The sequence below is a fragment of the Scyliorhinus torazame genome, chromosome 9 (genome assembly GCF_047496885.1).
Source record: "Scyliorhinus torazame isolate Kashiwa2021f chromosome 9, sScyTor2.1, whole genome shotgun sequence".
In the NCBI taxonomy this organism is placed as follows: Eukaryota; Metazoa; Chordata; class Chondrichthyes; order Carcharhiniformes; family Scyliorhinidae; genus Scyliorhinus; species Scyliorhinus torazame.
In genome coordinates, this window is record NC_092715.1 from 269,508,567 (window position 1) to 269,528,035 (window position 19,469).

At 51.7% G+C, this 19,469-nt stretch overlaps 1 protein-coding gene across 5 annotated transcripts in view; it reads right to left on the reverse strand.

Annotated features, from left to right (window-relative positions):
- The window catches only part of LOC140429915 (MOB kinase activator 3B), a 220,385-nt gene that overhangs the window by 66,032 nt on the left and 134,884 nt on the right, over positions 1-19,469 (reverse strand). For all 5 annotated transcript variants that reach the window (XM_072517485.1, XM_072517484.1, XM_072517488.1 and 2 more), the window contains exon 2: positions 15,951-16,506. In XM_072517485.1, the coding sequence (XP_072373586.1) occupies positions 15,951-16,368 (418 nt within the window). In that variant the 5' untranslated portion in view covers positions 16,369-16,506. The remainder of the gene's footprint in view (positions 1-15,950; positions 16,507-19,469) is intronic.

A 19,469-nucleotide genomic window follows, 5' to 3' on the forward strand; every position in this document is an offset into this window, starting at 1 on the left:
GTGGGAAAGAAATTGGCAACTAGAATATAATGGAATAGTAGCTCGGCATAGGAGGTACGAGGGTCCATGGGGTGTGGGTGAAGGAGCACACCTTGACATGGGGACATGTTGGGTGAATGGAGTGCCATTGCTTGGCATAGGGAACTTTCTGAATTCATCTTTTGTGGTCTCCTCAGTGACTCCTCCAAGGAGCCGTGATCCACAATGCTTTAAAAACCTGGCCCCACTCTGAATATTGCAGTGGGGTAGGACATGGCTATCCCTGCAATGGAGCCGGCCAGGTCAGGAATTCTGGGTGTGGGATTTTGACAGGAACCAGCCCATATCCTTTAAAGGCACTTCTGAAAATCAGACAGCCCAGAAATAGGATTGGGATTCCCGGAATCAGGACACATGAGCCACTTTCAAAGGGCCTGCGAGACATCCCGATTCGGGGAAAATGCAACCCTTCTTCCCGGGTTGCCTGGCCTGACTCCAGCCCGTACCCGGCCCCCGGCAATGGGAATGCCACCTTCCCAGGCAAGTTCTCCTGAGGCGGACTGAGCTAAGACTTTTCCTGACTCCCACTTCCATCCCTGAGGATGAAATTTTAGGCCATCCGGAAGAGCAAAAATAACCCTCCAGTACCAAACCACTCACAACAAAGGTGAAGGGTCACAGATCTGGTTATCACCAAGATCCAGGCCATCATTCAATTCCACTGCTTCCTCTCCCACCCAGTGCCCACCAAGCTGAACCTCTCCCAGGTTCCTTAGTGTCACCAGAGCACTGAACGGTTATTGAATTTGGTACTTAAAACATTTTTTTAATCACTGAATGGTTTAGCTCAGTTGGCTGGACAGCTGGTTTGTGATGCAGAGCGAGGCCAGCAGCGTGGGTTCAATTCCCCGCACCGGCTGAGGTTATTCATGAAGGCCCCGCCTTCTCAACCTTGCCCCTCGCCTGAGGTGTGGTGACCCTCAGGTTAAATCATCACCAGTCAGCTCTCCCCCTTGTCATGATATTCAGGTAAACATCATAGCACATACATACATACATACTGATGGACAGATCAACGGACCAATCAACACACACAACACGACAGCCAATCACAGACAAGAGCATACACAGTACAAAACAGGGAACACGACACTTCTTGGGCACTCGAGCAGAAGACGGTTCAGGGCACAGAGCCCATTACAAGCCACTCAGACATCCACCATGTGCTGAGTGCCACTACACGATAGCATTAGGAATAGGTCCACAGATTCAAGGGTCATGATTAAACCTCAGTAAACAGTATACAACTGTAAATAGTTGTTTGAAATAAAACTGCGTTGTACCATTCACAACCGTGTTGGTTTGTCTGTGTAGCAGAGCACCCAACACTTCATAGTACCAGGAGTAACTGTGGTACCTACCTACAAATCCTCCGGAATCTGCCATCCTGCGCCACGGACACCGTCAACACACCGCAGCCGCTGCAAGTCGCTGGAAACCTCGGCGTGAATTGGAAGCTGTTCAAACAGCGCTTCCAGCTCTTTCTGGAAGCCAACGAAAAGGAGAGCGCTTCGGACACCAGAAAGATCGCCATCCTCCTCTCCACGGCAGGTCAACACGCCATCCATGTCTACAACTCCCTGGTGTTCGCGGAAGTCGACGACAAGACCAAATACAAGACGGTCCTTCTCAAGCTCGACCAACACTTCAACGTCGAGGTCAACGAGAGTTTCGAGAGGTATCTCTTCCAGCAGCACCTGCAGGGTAAGGATGAGCCCTTTCAGTCATTCCTTACGCATCTCCGCATCCTCGCACAGTCCTGCGGTTACGACACCACCTCCGATTCCATGATTCGGGACCAGATCGTTCTTGGGGTCACCTCGGGCACCCTACGCCAGCAGCTCTTAAAAATAAAAGGCCTCACCTTAGCCTCCGCAATCGAAGCCTGCGTCCTGCATGAAAACGCGACTAGCCGCTATACCCAATTTCAGGCGGCCGAATCGGGGCGGCAGGGGTCCTACGCGGCCGGATCGGCGAGGCAGGCGCCCTACAAGGCCGAACGGGTCCAGGCGATCGAGTTCCTCCCGCCCCGCGGCCCGGACGAGGGCGGCCATTTCGCGCGCTTTCCGAGGCCTCCCGCGCTTGTACGCGCCAAAAACTACGGCAACACTGAGGGACGTGATGCGCAGGCGCGCTCGATGCAAGACTGAACTGCGCATGCGCAGTGGCGCAACGAACGCCATGACGTCACGACGTGCGGCAACTGTGGAGCCGCACATTTAAAGCGGCAATGTCCCGCAAGAACCCAACAATGCCTCCGCTGTGGCAAGGTGGGCCACTACGCTGCCTGCTGTCGAGCAGCTCAACCTGCCAATGTTCCCCAATTCCGACAACCTCGCAGCGACGTGCGGGCCATTCAGCCTCCTTACTACGAGTCGTGCCCAGACGATATCCAGACCAGTGACACAGACGACCGGGACGCCTTCCGTGTTGCGGTCATTGATGGGAACCGAATGTCTCCAGCCAGGACCCACCAGCCGGTGCAAGTTAACACGATCAATCCGGGTGATGAATGGTGTGCCACCTTAACGGTCAACCGATCACCGATAACATTCCGCCTGGACACTGGCGCCTCCGCCAACCTCATAGCATGGTCAGCCTTCTACGCCATGAAGGTCAGACCACCAATTCGGCCGTCCCGTTGCAGGATGGTCGACTACAATGGGAACGTTATCCCGGCTATGGGATCCTGCCAGCTCCAGGTGACACACAAAACACACACGGCCACACTCTCATTCGAGATAGTCGGATCATCGAAGGACTCCCTGCTCGGCGCACAGGCATGCAAGGCTCGCCACCTCGTGCAACGAGTCCACTCTCTCTCTCCAGACAGCACATCTGTCTTCCCGGATGCAGAGTTCAGCGCACAGCTCCAATCACTCCTCACCCACAACCAGGAGGCATTCGAGGGCATGGGAACACTGCCATACACCTACAGAATTCGGCTCAAACCGGACGTCACCCCGGTCATTCACGCACCTCGCAGGATCCCAGCGTCACTCAAAGACCGCCTCAAGCAGCAGCTGCAGGATCTCCAGGACCAAGGAGTCCTATCCCGGGTCACGGAGCCCACGCCAGGGGTCAGCTCCATGGTGTGTGTTAAGAAGCCCTCCGGCGAGCTCCGGATCTGCATTGATCCAAAAGACCTCAACAACAACATAATGAGGGAACACTACCCCATACCCAAACGGGAAGAGATCACGAGTGAAATGGCCCGGGCTAAAATCTTCACGAAACTGGATGCCTCGAAGGGTTTTTGGCAGATCCAACTGGATCCGTCCAGCCGAAAGCTGTGCTCCTTCAACACCCCTTTCAGCAGGTTCTGCTACAACCGGATGCCATTTGGCATCATCTCGGCATCCGAGGTCTTTCATAGGATCATGGAGCAGACGATGGAAGGCATCGAAGGGGTGCGCGTCTACGTGGACGATATCATCATCTGGTCCACCACACCACAGGAGCACATCAATCGTCTCCAGCGCGTCTTTGCGCGCATACGGGAAAACGGCCTGCGCCTCAACCGAGCCAAGTGTTCTTTCGGCCAAACCGAGCTGAAGTTCCTGGGGGAGCACATTTCCCGGTCAGGGGTCCGTCCGGATGCAGACAAGGTGAGCGCCATTACAGCCATGCCGCAGCCGGCAGACTAGAAAGCAGTGCTACGCTTCCTAGGCATGGTCAACTTCCTGGGGAAGTTCATTCGCAACCTTGCCTCCCACACGACAGCTCTGCGCCACCTCGTCAAGAAGTCCACGGAGTTCCAGTGGCTACACACACACCAGCAGGAATGGGAGGAGCTCAAACTTAAGCTCAGCACAGCACCGGTATTGGTGTTTTTCGACACATCTCGTGCCACTAAAATCTCGACGGATGCCAGCCAGTCCGGCATTGGGGCAGTGCTCCTACAGCGGGATGACACTGCGTCATGGGCCCCGGTCGCCTATGCCTCGCGGGCCATGACCCCCACAGAACAGCGCTACGTGCAGATCGAAAAGGAGTGCCTGGGCTTGCTAACCGGGTTGGACAAGTTCCATGACTATGTGTATGGTCTCCCCCGGTTTACCGTTGAGACTGACCACCGCCCCCTGGTCAGCAACATAAATAAGGACCTGAACGAGATGACCCCTCGCCTCCAGCGCATCCTACTTAAACTTAGGAGGTATGACTTCCAACTGGTCTACACCCCCGGTAAGGACCTCATCATTGCGGATGCCCTGTCTAGAGCAGTGAGCACGCCGCCAGATTCGGAGGGGTTCGTCTGTCAGGTCGAGGCGCAGGTGGCTTTCACATCGGCAAATCTGCCAGCTGACGACTCCAGTCTGGCCCGTATTCGCCGAGAGACTGCGGCTGACCCCCTCCTACAACGTGTGATGCGCCACATGACGGGAGGGTGGCTCAAAGGGCAGTGCCCGCAGTTCTACAATGCGCGAGACGACTTGGCCGTCATTGATGGTGTCCTTCTGAAGCTGGACCGGATTGTGATTCCGCACAGCATGCTCAAGCTGGTCCTCGACCAACTACACGAAGGCCACTGGGGGTCGAGAAGTGCAGACGGAGGGCCCGAGAGGCGGTAAACTGGCCGGGAATCAGTGATGACATTGCTAATATGGTGCTCAACTGCCCCACTTGCCAAAGGTTTCAACCGGCGCAATCTCCTGAGACGCTTCTGCCCATGAGCTGGTGACGTCCCCATGGGCGAAGGTGGATGTGGACCTCTTTCACGCGCTCGGCAGGGACTATGTCGTCGTCATCGACTACTTTTCCAACTATCCAGAGGTCATACGCCTGCACGATTTGACATCGTCCACTGTCATAAGGGCCTGCAAAGACACCTTTGCTCGCCACGGCATTCCGATGACTGTCATGTTGGACAATGGGCCCTGTTTCGCCAGCCAGGAATGGTCATCGTTTGCTGCCTCGTATGGCTTCACACACGTGACATCCAGCCCTCTGCATCCCCAGTCCAATGGAAAGGCGGAGAAGGGCGTTCACATTGTCAAGCGGCTCCTCTGCAAGGCTGCTGCTGCTGGATCGGATTTCTGCCTAGCCCTGCTGGCCTATCGCTCGGCCCCACTAGCCACTGGCCTCTCACGAGCCCAGCTGTTGATGGGTCGCGCCCTCAGGACCACTGTGCCTTCCATTCTGGCACCCACAACCAACCATGCTCCGGTACTACACAGAATGCAACAGCAGCGCGTTCGCCAGAAGAGGGCATATGACACACGGGCAACTGATCTTCCCGCCCTGGCCCCTGGAGACGAAGTCCGCATCCACCTACGAGAAGGTGGCTGGTCAGCACCTGCCGAAGTTCTCCGACGCGTGGCTCCCCGCTCGTTCCTGCTTCGCATGCCTGATGGATCCATTCGTTGGCGCAATCGCTGGGCTCTTCGCCTGCTTCCACGCTCGCTACGGGAACTTACACCGACACCGCGCCCTCCTGATGTTCCTGATATCGACTTTGTGGAGCTGCCTCCCACCATGCCCCTTCCGTCGTCACCTGTGGCCAGGCCCATTCCTCAGCCGGTGGTTCCAGACCTACCCTTGAGGCGGTCAACCCAAATTCGTCGCCCACCTACTAGACTGGACTTATGAGACTGTTTGTACATTGAACTCATACTATCACCGTGTTGTTTCTGTTCTTATCGATACAGGAATTCGTTTTGTCGTTCAACATTTCCCCATTCTTTGTTTATGGTACAACCTTGTTGTTATATCGCTCCCAACATTGCCCCTTGTATATAGTTTAGTCCCATGTACATGCTGTAAATATTGCCCACACACACATTCAGCTGCACTCAGTACACATCTGTATTTATAACCACATACGCACATGTTCTTGTAAAAAAGGGAGGGTGTCAGGATATTCAGGTAAACATTATAGCACATACATACATACATACTGATGGACAGATCAACGGACCAATCAACACACACAACACGACAGCCAATCACAGACAAGCGCATACACAGTACAAAACAGGGAACACGACACTTCCTGGGCACTCGAGCAGGAGACCGCTCAGGGCACGGAGCTCATTACAAGCCACTCAGACATCCACCATGTGCTGAGTGCCACGACAAGATAGTATTAGGAGTAGGTCCACAGAATCAAGGGTTATGATCGAACCTCAGTAAACAGTTTACCAGTGTAACTAGATGTTTGAAATAAAACTGCGTTGTACCATTCGCAACCATGTTGGTTCGTCTGTGTAGCAGAGCACCCAACACTTCACCCCTCAAAGGGGAAAGCAGCCGATGGTCATCTGGGACTGTGGTGACTTTGCTTACTTACTATCACTAAGCCTATCTCTTTCATTTCTCCACTACATCCCCTCTTTCATTTTAATTCATTCCATGCGGCTAGGCACATTTTGCATTTACTATACAGGGGCAAACGTTATTCAGAAAGGTCTATTGAGAGTTATTGTACTGAGCGTATTGATATGCAACAGGCTGCCAATTTTGTTTGCCTGTTGGTAAATGGTTCAAAGGTGCACAGTGATGCTTTGATCCAATTGAACCACAATTGGAATATGTTATTGTACAGTGGGTGGTTCCTGGGAATAATGAGTCAATGTCTTGCTGTTCCTGGCTGTACTGCGACTGTTTTAACTAAGAGAAGGGGCTGGCTGGTAGTGGAGCTGACAGCACTGGTTAGATACGGCTCAGCTACTCACTTTGAACACAGAGTGAACACATATGGAACAGGGTAGGATGCAAAATGCTGGTTTATTGACACACACTAACTCTCTTCACTCTCCGAAGGGTCTCAGGTCGGGGGTTTTATACTATGTGGATGCTCCCCTTGTTAAAAGGGAAGCCCCGACCCATTACTGGGGAAGTTCGTACTCTGTGCAGGTTGCAGCCCTGTGACCATGTGACCTGGGTGGGGGTTGTAACAGTTATACATTGAACATTCACCTTGCACAACGATAGATACACAAGCCTCTGGCAGCTGGGGAAACTAAAGTCACTACATCAAGCAGTCAGCACATTGTCTGTTATATTGTTATGTTGTTTGTAAAATGCTAGGAGTTAGTTTGTTCAGTGGGTGGACATCCAGGGGTCGCATTTCACTGTCGCATTGCAGTCAGGTGCTGAGCAACAAGCAACAAGAAATATACCCAATTAAACTCCAGCATTTTAAGTCTAATATGTGATTATTTCTAACTAATGAGAACCAGAATACGCAACATAGCCACCATTTCATGGCTACTGATCTATTCAGTGACTCGATATTCAGATAGGTTCTCCCAACGTAACAACATAGAGAAATTAAGTCACTATGATATCTGATTGCTCACCAAACTGCCCTTAAATCACGTTAAATCAAAGACCCTCTTACATTTCTGACTTCAAACGGTTGCTACTGTCTCCCAAAAGACTGCAGGGGAAAGAAAATCACAATTAAAGCTTGCACGGTGCTAATTCCGGCTGGGTGACACGCAGAGGTCAGCAAACACTCACGGGACCGCTCAGCAATACCCTTGAGGAAGTCGAAGCAAACCTAAATTACACAAAGAATACAGGAATGAAGGAATAGGGATAGGCCACTCCGCCCGTCGAGCCTGTTCCACCATTGTGAGATCATGGCTGACTGTCTATCGCTTTCCCGCTCCATCCTCATATCCCTTGATATCATTAGACTCCATGGGCGAGATTCTTCGACCCCCCGCCGGGTCGGAGAATCGCCGGGGGCTGGCGTGAATCCCGCCCCCGCCGGTTGCCGAATTCTCCGGCACCGGAGATTCGGCGGGGGTGGGAATTGCGCCGCGCCGGTTGGCGGCCCCCCCCCCGGCGATTCTCCGGCCCGCAATGGGCCAAAGTCCCGCTGCTGGAATGCCTGTCCCGCCGGCGAGAATCAAACCACCTCTCTTACCGGCGGGACAAGGCGGCGCGGGCGGGCTCCGGGGTCCTGGGGGGGCGCGGGGCGATCTGGCCCCGGGGGGTGGCCTGGCCCGCGATCGGGGCCCACCGATCCGCAGGCGGGCCTGTGCCATGGGGGTACTCTTTTCCTTCCGCCTTCGCCATGGTCTCCACTATGGCGGAGGCAGAAGAGACCCCCTCCACTGCGCATGCGTGGGGAGGCTGTGAGCGGCCGCTAACGCTCCCGCGTATGCGCCGCCCGGCAAAGTCATTTCCGCGCCAGCTGGCGGGGCACCAAAGGCCTTTCCTGCCAGCAAGCGGGTGGAAATCAGTCCGGCGCGGGCCTAGCCCCTCAAGGTGAGGGCTCGGCCGCTCAAGATGCGGAGGATTCCGCACCTTTGGGGCGGCGCGATGCCAGACTGATTCGCTCCGTTTTTGGCGTCGGTCGGTGGACATCCCACCGATTGCGGAGAATCCCGCCCAATGTATCTATCTATATTTCAGTCTTAAACATTGTGCTTCCATAAGTTCATAAGATATAGGAGCAAAATTTGGCCATTCGGCCCATCGAGTCTGCTCCGCCATTCGATCATGGCTGATCTCATCCTGGCCTTAACTCCACCGTCCTGCCAGTTCTCCATAACCTTTCAACCCATTACCAATTAAAAATCTGTCTAACTCCTCCTTAAATTTGCTCACTGTCCCAGCATCCACCACACACTGGGGTAGCGTATTCCACAGATTCACAACCCTCTGGGAGAAGTAGTTGCTCCTCATCTCTGTTTTAAATTTACTACCTAAGACTATGACCTCTCGTTCTAGAATGCCCCACAAGACGAAGCGTCAGCTCCACGTCTACTTCGTCCGTACCTTTTAGCATCTTGTATACCTGAACTTGATCTCTCCTCATTCTTCTAAACTCTAGAGAGTATCGACCTAAACTGTTCAATCTCTCTTCATACAACAAACCCCTCGGGCGCGATTCTCCGCTCCCGCGACTAAGTGCCCATGCCATTGTGAACGCCGTCGAGGTTCACGACGGCGCGAAACGGCCCCGATCCCGACCGATTCAGGGCCCGAAAATGGGCTAGGATCTGGGCCGCGAGAAACTCGGGGGGCGTGCCGCTAAAGCAGCGTCTTCAGTGCGCGCCGGGCATTGGCGCCGCATAAAAGCGGTGTTGCGTCATCCGCCGCCTAACTGGCGTCACCCGCGCATGCGCGGTTGCCGTCCTCCCCGAGGCCGCCCCGCAAGAAGATGTCGGATGGATCTTGCGGGGCGGTGGAGGAAAGGAGGTCCTCCTTCAGAGAGGCCAGCCCGCCGATCGGTGGGCACCGATCGCGGGCCAGACCCCATTTCAGTGCAACCCCGGTGAAAGAACCCCCCTCGCCTCCCCACAAACCGCGCCCCCCCCCAGCGTTCCCGCGCTGTTCCCTCCGGCAGCGACCAGGTGTGGATGGCGCCGGCGGGAAGCCGTCATTTTGGGCAGGCCGCTCGGCCCATCCGGGCCGGAGAATAGCGGGTGTAGCGGAGAATCGCCATTTGGGTGTCCCGGGCGATTCTCCGGCCTGCGCTGCGCAGAACTCGACGGGGCCGTTCCCGCCGCCTGGGTGCATCGCGGGAGGGCATCGGACCGGCATCGCGGGGAAAAATGGCGCGCCAGGCGATTCTCCAAACCGGCGGGGGAGCGGAGAATCGCGCCCCTCATCTCTGGAATGTAGTGAACCTCCTCTGAACTGCCTCCAATGTCACTACGGAGAGATTTCATTTCTCCAATATTGAGCCCAAGTGTTTGCTCCATCATGACGGCGTGAACCGGGCCCCGGTACGACGGATTCTGGCCCCCTGTCGGCGCTGGAGCGGTTCACGCCACTCCAGCCTCCTTACGCGGGGCCAAATGGGCACCACACCAACCCGCGCATGCGCGGGAGACTTCTTCAGCGCGCCGGCCCCGACCCAACCTGGGGTCGGTGTTCAGGGGCCGGCCGCGCCAGAAAGTAGGCCTGGGGGGGGAGAGGCCGGCCCGCCGATCGGAGGCACCACCCGGTGAAGGAGCCCCTCCCCACAGGCCGACCCAGACCATTCCCGCAGAGTTCCCGCCGGCAGCGACCAGGGGTGAACGGCGCCGGCGGGACTCTGTCGTATCCGTGCGGCCGCTCGGCCCATCCAGGCCCCATCGATTCCAGCGGCCTGCGGTCGCCGCCATGCCAAAATGGCGCCGGCGCAAATGGCGCCGATTCTCCGCACCTCGGAGAATCGTGCGCCGGCGTCGGGGCGTCGGGGCGCGGTTACGGTGATTCTCCGGCCCGGCGCGGGGCTCGGCGAATCGCCACCTACATCTTTCCTCAAATAAGGGGAACAAAACTGTGCACAATACTCCAGGTGCACGATACTCCAGGTGCACGATACTCCAGGTGCACGATACTCCAGGTGCACGATACTCCAGGTGCACGATACTCCCGGTGCACGATACTCCCGGTGCACGATACTCCAGGTGCACGATACTCCCGGTGCACGATACTCCAGGTGCACAATAGTCCAGGTGCACGATACTCCCGGTGCATGATACTCCCGGTGCACAATACTCCAGGTGCACGATACTCCCGGTGCACGATACTCCAGGTGCACAATACTCCAGGTGCACAATAGTCCAGGTGCACGATACTCCAGGTGCACGATACTCCCGGTGCATGATACTCCCGGTGCACAATACTCCAGGTGCATGATACTCCCGGTGCACGATACTCCAGGTGCACGATACTCCAGGTGCACGATACTCCAGGTGCACGATACTCCCAGTGCACGATACTCCAGGTGCACGATACTCCCGGTGCACGATACTCCAGGTGCACGATACTCCAGGTGCACGATACTCCAGGTGCACGATACTCCCAGTGCACGATACTCCAGGTGCACGATACTCCCGGTGCACGATACTCCAGGTGCACAATACTCCAGGTGCACGATACTCCAGGTGCACGATACTCCCGGTGCACGATACTCCAGGTGCACAATAGTCCAGGTGCACGATACTCCCAGTGCATGATACTCCCGGTGCACAATACTCCAGGTGCACGATACTCCCGGTGCACGATACTCCAGGTGCACAATACTCCAGTGCATGATACTCCCGGTGCACAATACTCCAGGTGCACGATACTCCCGGTGCACGATACTCCAGGTGCACAATACTCCAGGTGCACAATAGTCCAGGTGCACGATACTCCAGGTGCACGATACTCCCGGTGCACAATACTCCAGGCGCATGATACTCCCGGTGCACGATACTCCAGGTGCACGATACTCCAGGTGCACGATACTCCAGGTGCACGATACTCCCAGTGCACGATACTCCAGGTGCACGATACTCCCGGTGCACGATACTCCAGGTGCACGATACTCCAGGTGCACGAAACTCCAGGTGCACGATACTCCCGGTGCACGATACTCCAGGTGCACAATAGTCCAGGTGCACAATAGTCCAGGTGCACGATACTCCCGGTGCATGATACTCCCGGTGCACAATACTCCAGGTGCACGATACTCCCGGTGCACGATACTCCAGGTGCACAATACTCCAGGTGCACAATAGTTCAGGTGCACGATACTCCAGGTGCACGATACTCCCGGTGCACGATACTCCCGGTGCACAATACTCCAGGTGCATGATACCCCCGGTGCACGATACTCCAGGTGCACGATACTCCAGGTGCACGATACTCCAGGTGCACGATACTCCCGGTGCACGATACTCCAGGTGCACGATACTCCCGGTGCACGATACTCCAGGTGCACGATACTTCAGGTGCACGATACTCCAGGTGCACGATACTCCAGGTGCACGATACTCCCGGTGCACGATACTCCAGGTGCACAATAGTCCAGGTGCACGATACTCCCGGTGCATGATACTCCCGGTGCACAATACTCCAGGTGCACGATACTCCCGGTGCACGATACTCCAGGTGCACAATACTCCAGGTGCACAATAGTTCAGGTGCACGATACTCCAGGTGCACGATACTCCCGGTGCACAATACTCCCGGTGCACAATACTCCAGGTGCATGATACTCCCGGTGCACGATACTCCAGGTGCACGATACTCCAGGTGCACGATACTCCAGGTGCACGATACTCCCGGTGCACGATACTCCAGGTGCACGATACTCCCGGTGCACGATACTCCAGGTGCACGATACTTCAGGTGCACGATACTCCAGGTGCACGATACTCCCGGTGCACGATACTCCACGTGCACGATACTCCCGGTGCACGATACTCCCGGTGCACGATACCCACGGTGCACGATACTCCCGGTGCACGATACTCCAGGTGCACGATACTCCACGTGCACGATACTCCAGGTGCACAATATTCCACACAACCAACTTCTTCCTCCTCCTACACTGCAATTTGCTGGAAGGGTGGGGTGCGAGGGACAAATGTTCAGCAGCGGACAGTTGGTCAGGACTAAAAAGTTGAGGAGCGATTAAAAACCAAGATTCTACACTTATGCTCAATTGATTTTTGCAGCTTATTTATGCAATGTTCCTGCATGTGATTAAATCGGTGATGATGTGGAGATGCCGGCGTTGGACTGGGGTGAGCGCAGTACGAAGTCCTACAACACCAGGTTAAAGTCCAACAGGTTTGTTTCGATGTCACTAGCTTTCGGAGCGCTGCTCCTTCCTCAGGTGAATGAAGAGGTCTGTTCCAGAAACATATATATAGACAAATTCAAAGATGCCAGACAATGCTAGGAATGCGAGCATTAGCAGGTGATTAAATCTTTACAGATCCAGAGATGGGGTAACCCCAGGTTAAAGAGGTGTGAATTGTACCAAGCCAGGACAGTTGGTAGGATTTCGCAAGCCAGATGGTGGGGGATGAATGTAATGCGACATGAATCCCAGGTCCCGGTTGAGGCCGCACTCGTGTGTGCGGAACTTGGCTATAAGCTTCTGCTCGGCGATTCTGCGTTGTCGCGGGTCCTGAAGGCCGCCTTGGAGAACACTTACCTGGATTAAATAGGTGGACAGTGTTGAATGAAGAAACAAGAGGATACAGGATTGAGGAGCTAGGTGAGAGAGTCTTTACATTTGTTACTTTCTTCCCCTCAAGGTCAGGTAAGACTGACAGACTCACGCATTCTTCAGAAACTCAAACCAGGCTGACCACGTTCAAAACTGTTCACCCATTGCCCTCGTCTTTGGGAATCTATATTAGCTCCCAGTTCAAAATTCCCATGCTCTGCCTTGCCTCCACCCACTTCTGTAAACTCCCATCAGCACTACAGACCCCAACCCCACACTGAAGCTCTGTCCCCGAGTCCACCCTCGTCTGCAACCCCTCTCCACACTCCAGGTTTGGCAGCTGTGCCTTCGGGGTCCTCCAGACCCCACACTCTGGCCTTCCTCCGCTAAACCTCACTGCCCCTCTCCCTCATCCTTTAAAATGCTCCATTAAACCCACGTCTTGACCAAGCTTATGGTCACATGCTCCATCATCTCGTTTATCAGCTCACGTCGAGTTTTCTCTCATTACGCTGCTGCAATGTACTTTGGGAAAATACTTTCAAACATTCAAAAGCTGTAAAAATGCAACTTATTGCTGTTGAATGTACCTCAACCAATCAGGATGGATTTTGATTCAATCACTTTGAGCACCACAAATGTACAGGGAACAGAGAAAATTAACTTTAGCCGATTTTACCACTGTTTACTTTCCAACTTCCTGAGTTTGGAAACACTGTCCCTTTAAACAATAAAATATTGTTAAGCATCTGGAATCGAGAGTCGTATAATGAGCAATGAAATTGTCTGAGACAAAAATAGCTTCAACACATTTAACTTTCCCCATGTTAATGATTAAGAGTTCAAATTTGAATTGGAAGTCAACCCTGCTACATCCTCGCAGGGATCAATTTGGCTACACTTTATTTGAAAATAGCTGGGGTATTTAAATGATTTACTTTGCTGGAAGCAGTCAGCGCCAAATGTATAGATAATGCTGAAGTACGCATGCAGAATGGCGAGGTCTTGCAGCTCCAATCTGCTGTAATGTTGATATTTTAAGCTTCAATGCTTTCACTATGCTGAAACATTGTCCTCACACTGCTCAATACCTTTCATTTTTAAATCTAATGCTTCATTTGGTGCTCGGGACAGATATTCCGACTCACTGTGTGAAAGAATAATTAATATTCAGGACAGTTACGTCAGAAATCCTTCTCCAATTAAGATTTCATCCACAGTCTGATTGCATGGTAGTACAGTGGTTAGCACTGTTGCTTCACAGCACCAGGGTCCCAGGTCCGATTCCCGGCTTGGGTCGCTGTCTGTGTGGAGTCTGCACGTTCTCCCCGTGTCTGCGTGGGTTTCCTCCGGGTGCTCCGGTTCCACCCCCCCCCACAAGTCCCGAAAGACGTGCAAGTTAGGTGAATTGGACATTCTGAATTCCCCCTCTGTGTACCCGAACAGGCGCCGGAATGTGGCGACTAGGGGCTTTTCACAGTAACTTCATTACAGTGTTAATGTAAGCCTACTTGTGACAATAAAGATTATTAAAATTATTAAATTCCAAGCCTCTCACCTTGCTGAACTCCACCTGCGTTTATTTGAAATTAATTTTCTTACTCAATGTTCAAGAAACCCTCAGAGCCAAGGGCAGCAGAGGATTCCAAACCATTTTAAAATGTAATCAAACCGGTGTAATCAATGGGCAGGATAATCAGCAATGTGTTCTTGGATCATGCCATCTGTTGTCAGTCCCATCCCATTGCTGGGCCGCCAATACCCATTACTCACGGCCAACATTGCTCAAAGATTGCACATCAGAACTTCCGACTGGTATAGCGGATTAGCTTTGGGAGTGTTTACCTCTTTCAACAAATGAAACTAGTAACAATTCAGCAGCTGATCTTCAAAACATACACAAATATTGGGAAGCTTCACCTGGTAGTCTAACGGATTAGAAAACTGTAGCTGTTATTCCCACAATTTTCTGTTCATTTGTTTGGCAATGATGTCAGTCAGAAAAGCAGGGTTGTGTCCAGAGAAAATGGGTAATGGTGTACCTGGCTGAGTGGAAATCCTTTGGGATTAGGTAGAATGCCAATTTTATACATGGTCCAATATTACTTTAATGGATTAGGGCAGCACAGTAGCAGTGTTTGGCACTGTTGCTTCACAGCACCAGGGACCCGGGTTCGATTCCCGGCTTGGGTCACTGTCTGTGCGGAGTCTGCACGTTCTCCCCATGTCTGCGTGGGTTTCCTCCGGGTGCTCCGGTTTCCTCCCACAAGTCCCGAAAGACGTGCTTGTTGGGTGAATTGGACATTCTGAATTCTCCCTCTGTGTACCCGAAAGGGCGCCCGAGTGTGGCGACTAGGGGCTTTTCACAGTAACTTCATTACGGTGTTAATGTAAGCCTACTTGTGACAATAAAGATTATTATTTTTACTCTCTGATGCTGTTAATGGGGTGCAAAATCAGGCAGGGTGTCAAATTCCATTCCAGCCAACCGTATTGTTTTTTTGATGGGCAATTTAAGTTTTTTTTTCTTTTTTTAAATAAATTTAGAGTATCCAATTAATTTCTTTTTCAAATAAGGGGCAATTTAGCGTGGCCAATCCACCCACCTTGCACATCTTTGGGTTGTGGGGGCGAAACCCACGCAGACACGGGGAGAATGTGGAAACTCCACACGGGCAATGACCCAGAGCCGGAATCAAACCTGGGACCTCGGTGCCGTGAGACTGCAGTGCTAACCACTGTGCCACCGTGCTGCCCTCTGGGAAATTTAAGTTAGCATTGCTCCCAATATCCTCCTGCTGTAATGTATTCTGTAATGATATGTATACAGTCAGGTTAGTGAAGGGTTAATAATTACATCTCAATAAAATAAATTAGTTTTGTTTCAATCTTTTGATTGGTGAATTCTTTGTCACCAACACATCGGGTCATTCTGGAAGAAAGGACAAAGAATACAACATATTACCGAGAATGGTAATGTAACACATTCCTTCCCCTGAAGTTAAAGATAACTCACCAATGCTTGTCGGGAAGATTTCTTCATTGTTGATTTGGACCTCAATCCAATCCATCAGGAGGCTCATATACCGGGGGGCTGGGAGGGCGGTCGGTCTTTTATATTTGTGATCATCCTGCCACCGATACTCATACTTCTGTCCTCCTGACATGATGGGGCAGCTCCTGTCAGTACAGAACTCACATATCGTCCCATAGATCAGATTAATGCGATTAAAGAAATCCACCACATGAACAGCGATCCAGTCATTGAGGTCTTCACCAGTAGGCAGCTGGACTGCTCCCTTGAGGTCCACTCCTGAGCTTAAGGAGGCCTGAGCTTTCTTGTGGAGTTCAAACCTCTGAGTGCCTGGTTCGAACTTCCTCTTTGGTCGAAAGGTCTTGTCTTTATTGAATACTTGCTTCAAAGCTGTTGACATGGTCAGATGTCAATTGCCTCACGAATAAACTCAGAATAGCCACGCTTTTAGTAACTTAACGTCTTCTATAATTTTGTGGTCCAATTTTCTGTAAGTCCTCAGTTACTTCCACAAACTTGTTAAGAAGGTGGTTTTCTCCTGTTTGAGGAATTGGGGTGGGGACAGGGGGGAAATAGTTTGAAATAAAAGTGTTATTAACAGTACAAGTTATTTTAAACATGCTCACTACTTTATGGACGGTTAGCTTTAAATACAAAAACCAGGATTACTTTTCAAATCAAAAAGAATTGGAACATCAAGAGGAATTACTAAGCCAACGCAATCTTGTGCAGCATTTAATGAGATTCAAACAGCAACTTTATTGAACTGATGTATCAGCCGAAACAATATTTGAGCAATTTTTAAAATTCAAAATTGTAAATATTATTGAAAAGACGTGAGCTTACTTTGTAATACTCAAATGGCAATATGAGGATTTTTTAAAAAAGCCCTTATTAAAAATTGTGGGGGAAAAAACCCTGGGCTCTAAATCTAGCAGCAGTATCTCTTCCAGTACAAGCGTCACTCAGCGTGCAATTTTGCACGAAGATGTGTCCAGGATACCGTTTTTTTTAAGACGCTCCCATCTCAAACTGGCTGACAGGATGGGGGTAGGTGACAGTGAGGAAATGAATCTGCTCCATCACGTGAATCTGGCTTCTCAAACCTTTTTAAAATAAATTTAGAGTACCCAATTCATTTTTTACAATTAAGGGGCAATTTAGCAGGGCCCATCCACCTAGCCTGCACATCTTTCGGGTTGTGGGGGTGAAACCTACGCAGAAATGAGGGGAATGTGCAAACTCCACACGGACAGTGACACAAGGCCGGGATTCAAACCCGGGTCCTCAGCGCCGCAGTCCCAGTGCTAACCACTGCGCCCCATGCTGCCCCTGCTTCTCAAACTTAACTGGAAACATAAATAAGCAAAGGTCTTGGTTTTCGCAATTTGGATGTTCACCAGTCAAGAAGCATTCAGCAAATCTCGAGAAACAATCGCAGATCAGCTCCAATAACCTCTTTGAAAAGATGCTCAGTTTTACTCCGTATAACATTTCTTGTCATTGAAGCTTCGCGGCAAAGTGTGTCACCAATTACCCGGCAGATACTTGACAAAGACAAAGCTTTGGTATGGTTTTCTTTGCTCACATGCTATTTTCACGGTTTCGTAACTGATATTCAACAGAAGTTGCTGGTCTCCAGTGTCCACTTTACACAATCACATCGCAATTTCCACTTTTCTGCTGTTTGAAGTCAGCACTTCATTGTGTATTATTGGAATCCTGCACTACTTAGGCATGTTAGAGGTGTTCAGTAGATACTAATACTCCAAACTCTGTTGTATAGATTTTTTGATGCAGGGTGTGGAGTTCAATTTCAACACAATGTCATTCTTCACAAACTGCTGATCCACAGCATCTGTGAAGCTGACGTGTTCTCTGTCAGGTCACATTAATGTAATTCAAAACCAAGCTGTAGTCAGATGTCAGCTTACACTACACTGTACTTTCATCGCATACTATCCTTCATCAAGCAGCAATCTGCGTATTGCTCCCGGCGGACTTCTACAAAGAATTCTTGCCAGCACTGGCCCCGCACCTGTGGAGGATGTTCGCACACTCGCCAGTAAGGAGCTCCCTGCCACCAACACTGGCACAAGCCTCAACATCGCTGATGCCCAAAAAAGACAAAGACTGAGTGCGGGTCCGACAGGCCCGTCTCGCTGCTCAATGTAGACGCAAAGATCCTGGCAAAGGTATTGGCAATGCGGCTGGAGAGCTGTGTGTCAGAGGTAGTCACGGGGGACCAGAGGGGCTTTGTCAAGGCCAGGCAGCTAACATCGAACATCAGGCGGCTGCTGAATGTGATAATGACCCCATCTGGGAGAGAAGTGATCATCCCCTGGACACAGAAAATACCTTTGACTTTGGTAGGGCTTAGGTAGGGAGCTCTTTCCAATGGCCGGTGCAGACTCGATGGGCTGAATGGCCTCCTGCTGCACTGTAAATTCGATGATTCTATGATTCGCTCCTGCCCCTCTCAGTTACAGCACGGAGGCCGGTGTGCCGTGGAATGGCACAGAAAACCCAACCCTGCAAAGAAAACATGCCACAGCATGGCACGTAATAATAATAATAATCTTTATTGTCACAAGTAGGCTTACATTAACACTGCAATGGCGTTACTGTGAAAAGCCCCTAGTCGCCACATTCCGGCGCCTGTTCGGGTACACTGAGCGAGAATTCAGAATGTTCAATTCCCCTAACAAGCACGTCTTTCAGGACTTGTGGGAGGAAACCGGAGCACCCGGAGGAAACCCACGCAGACGCGGGGAGAACGTGCAGACTCCACACAGACAGTGACCCAAGCCGGGAATCGAACCAGGGACCCAGACGCTGCAAAGCAACAGTGCTAACCACTGTGCTACCATCGGGGTCGCTCCAATCAACAGCGGGAATCACTCTGGTTTCCCGCTGGTGGGAGTGCTTAGTCATGCTTCATGAGGATTGTGCCCAAAATGAGAGAACTCACAGCATTTTGCACCAAATCTCAACCCTGGGATTAGCTTCTGACAAAGAGATTTAACAAATAAACTTGCAGAAAAATATCTCATCTACATTATGCTTCCTTCTTTTGTTGTGGACCTCCATTATTCAATTGTGCTTCTGCATTTCCAATGGCGTCCCTTAATGTTCAATCTTCTGCTAATTTGATGAGCTGGGAACTTTAAATGAGGTCATTAACACATTGTTGTTGAAAGTCACACTGTGGCACCTCCACACACAGGTTTGCGAGTGTCGGTTTTGATCACCAATTTGTTTTTCCACGTCATTGTGCAGCAGTAAAGTGAATCCCCCACGCATAGGGTGGGGGGGGGGGGGGGTTGCGAGCTTGGTTATCTATCAACCTCAACACTCAGCAAGCTGTGTGAGTGCCTCAGGCCTCTGTCCCTGCTCCGAGGGAGAATGCTACCCTGCTGATGGAGGAACATGAACAGGAACAGGACATTGTCACAAACACAGGACAAAATCATCAAGGAGATGTGCACAAAGTCGATTGGT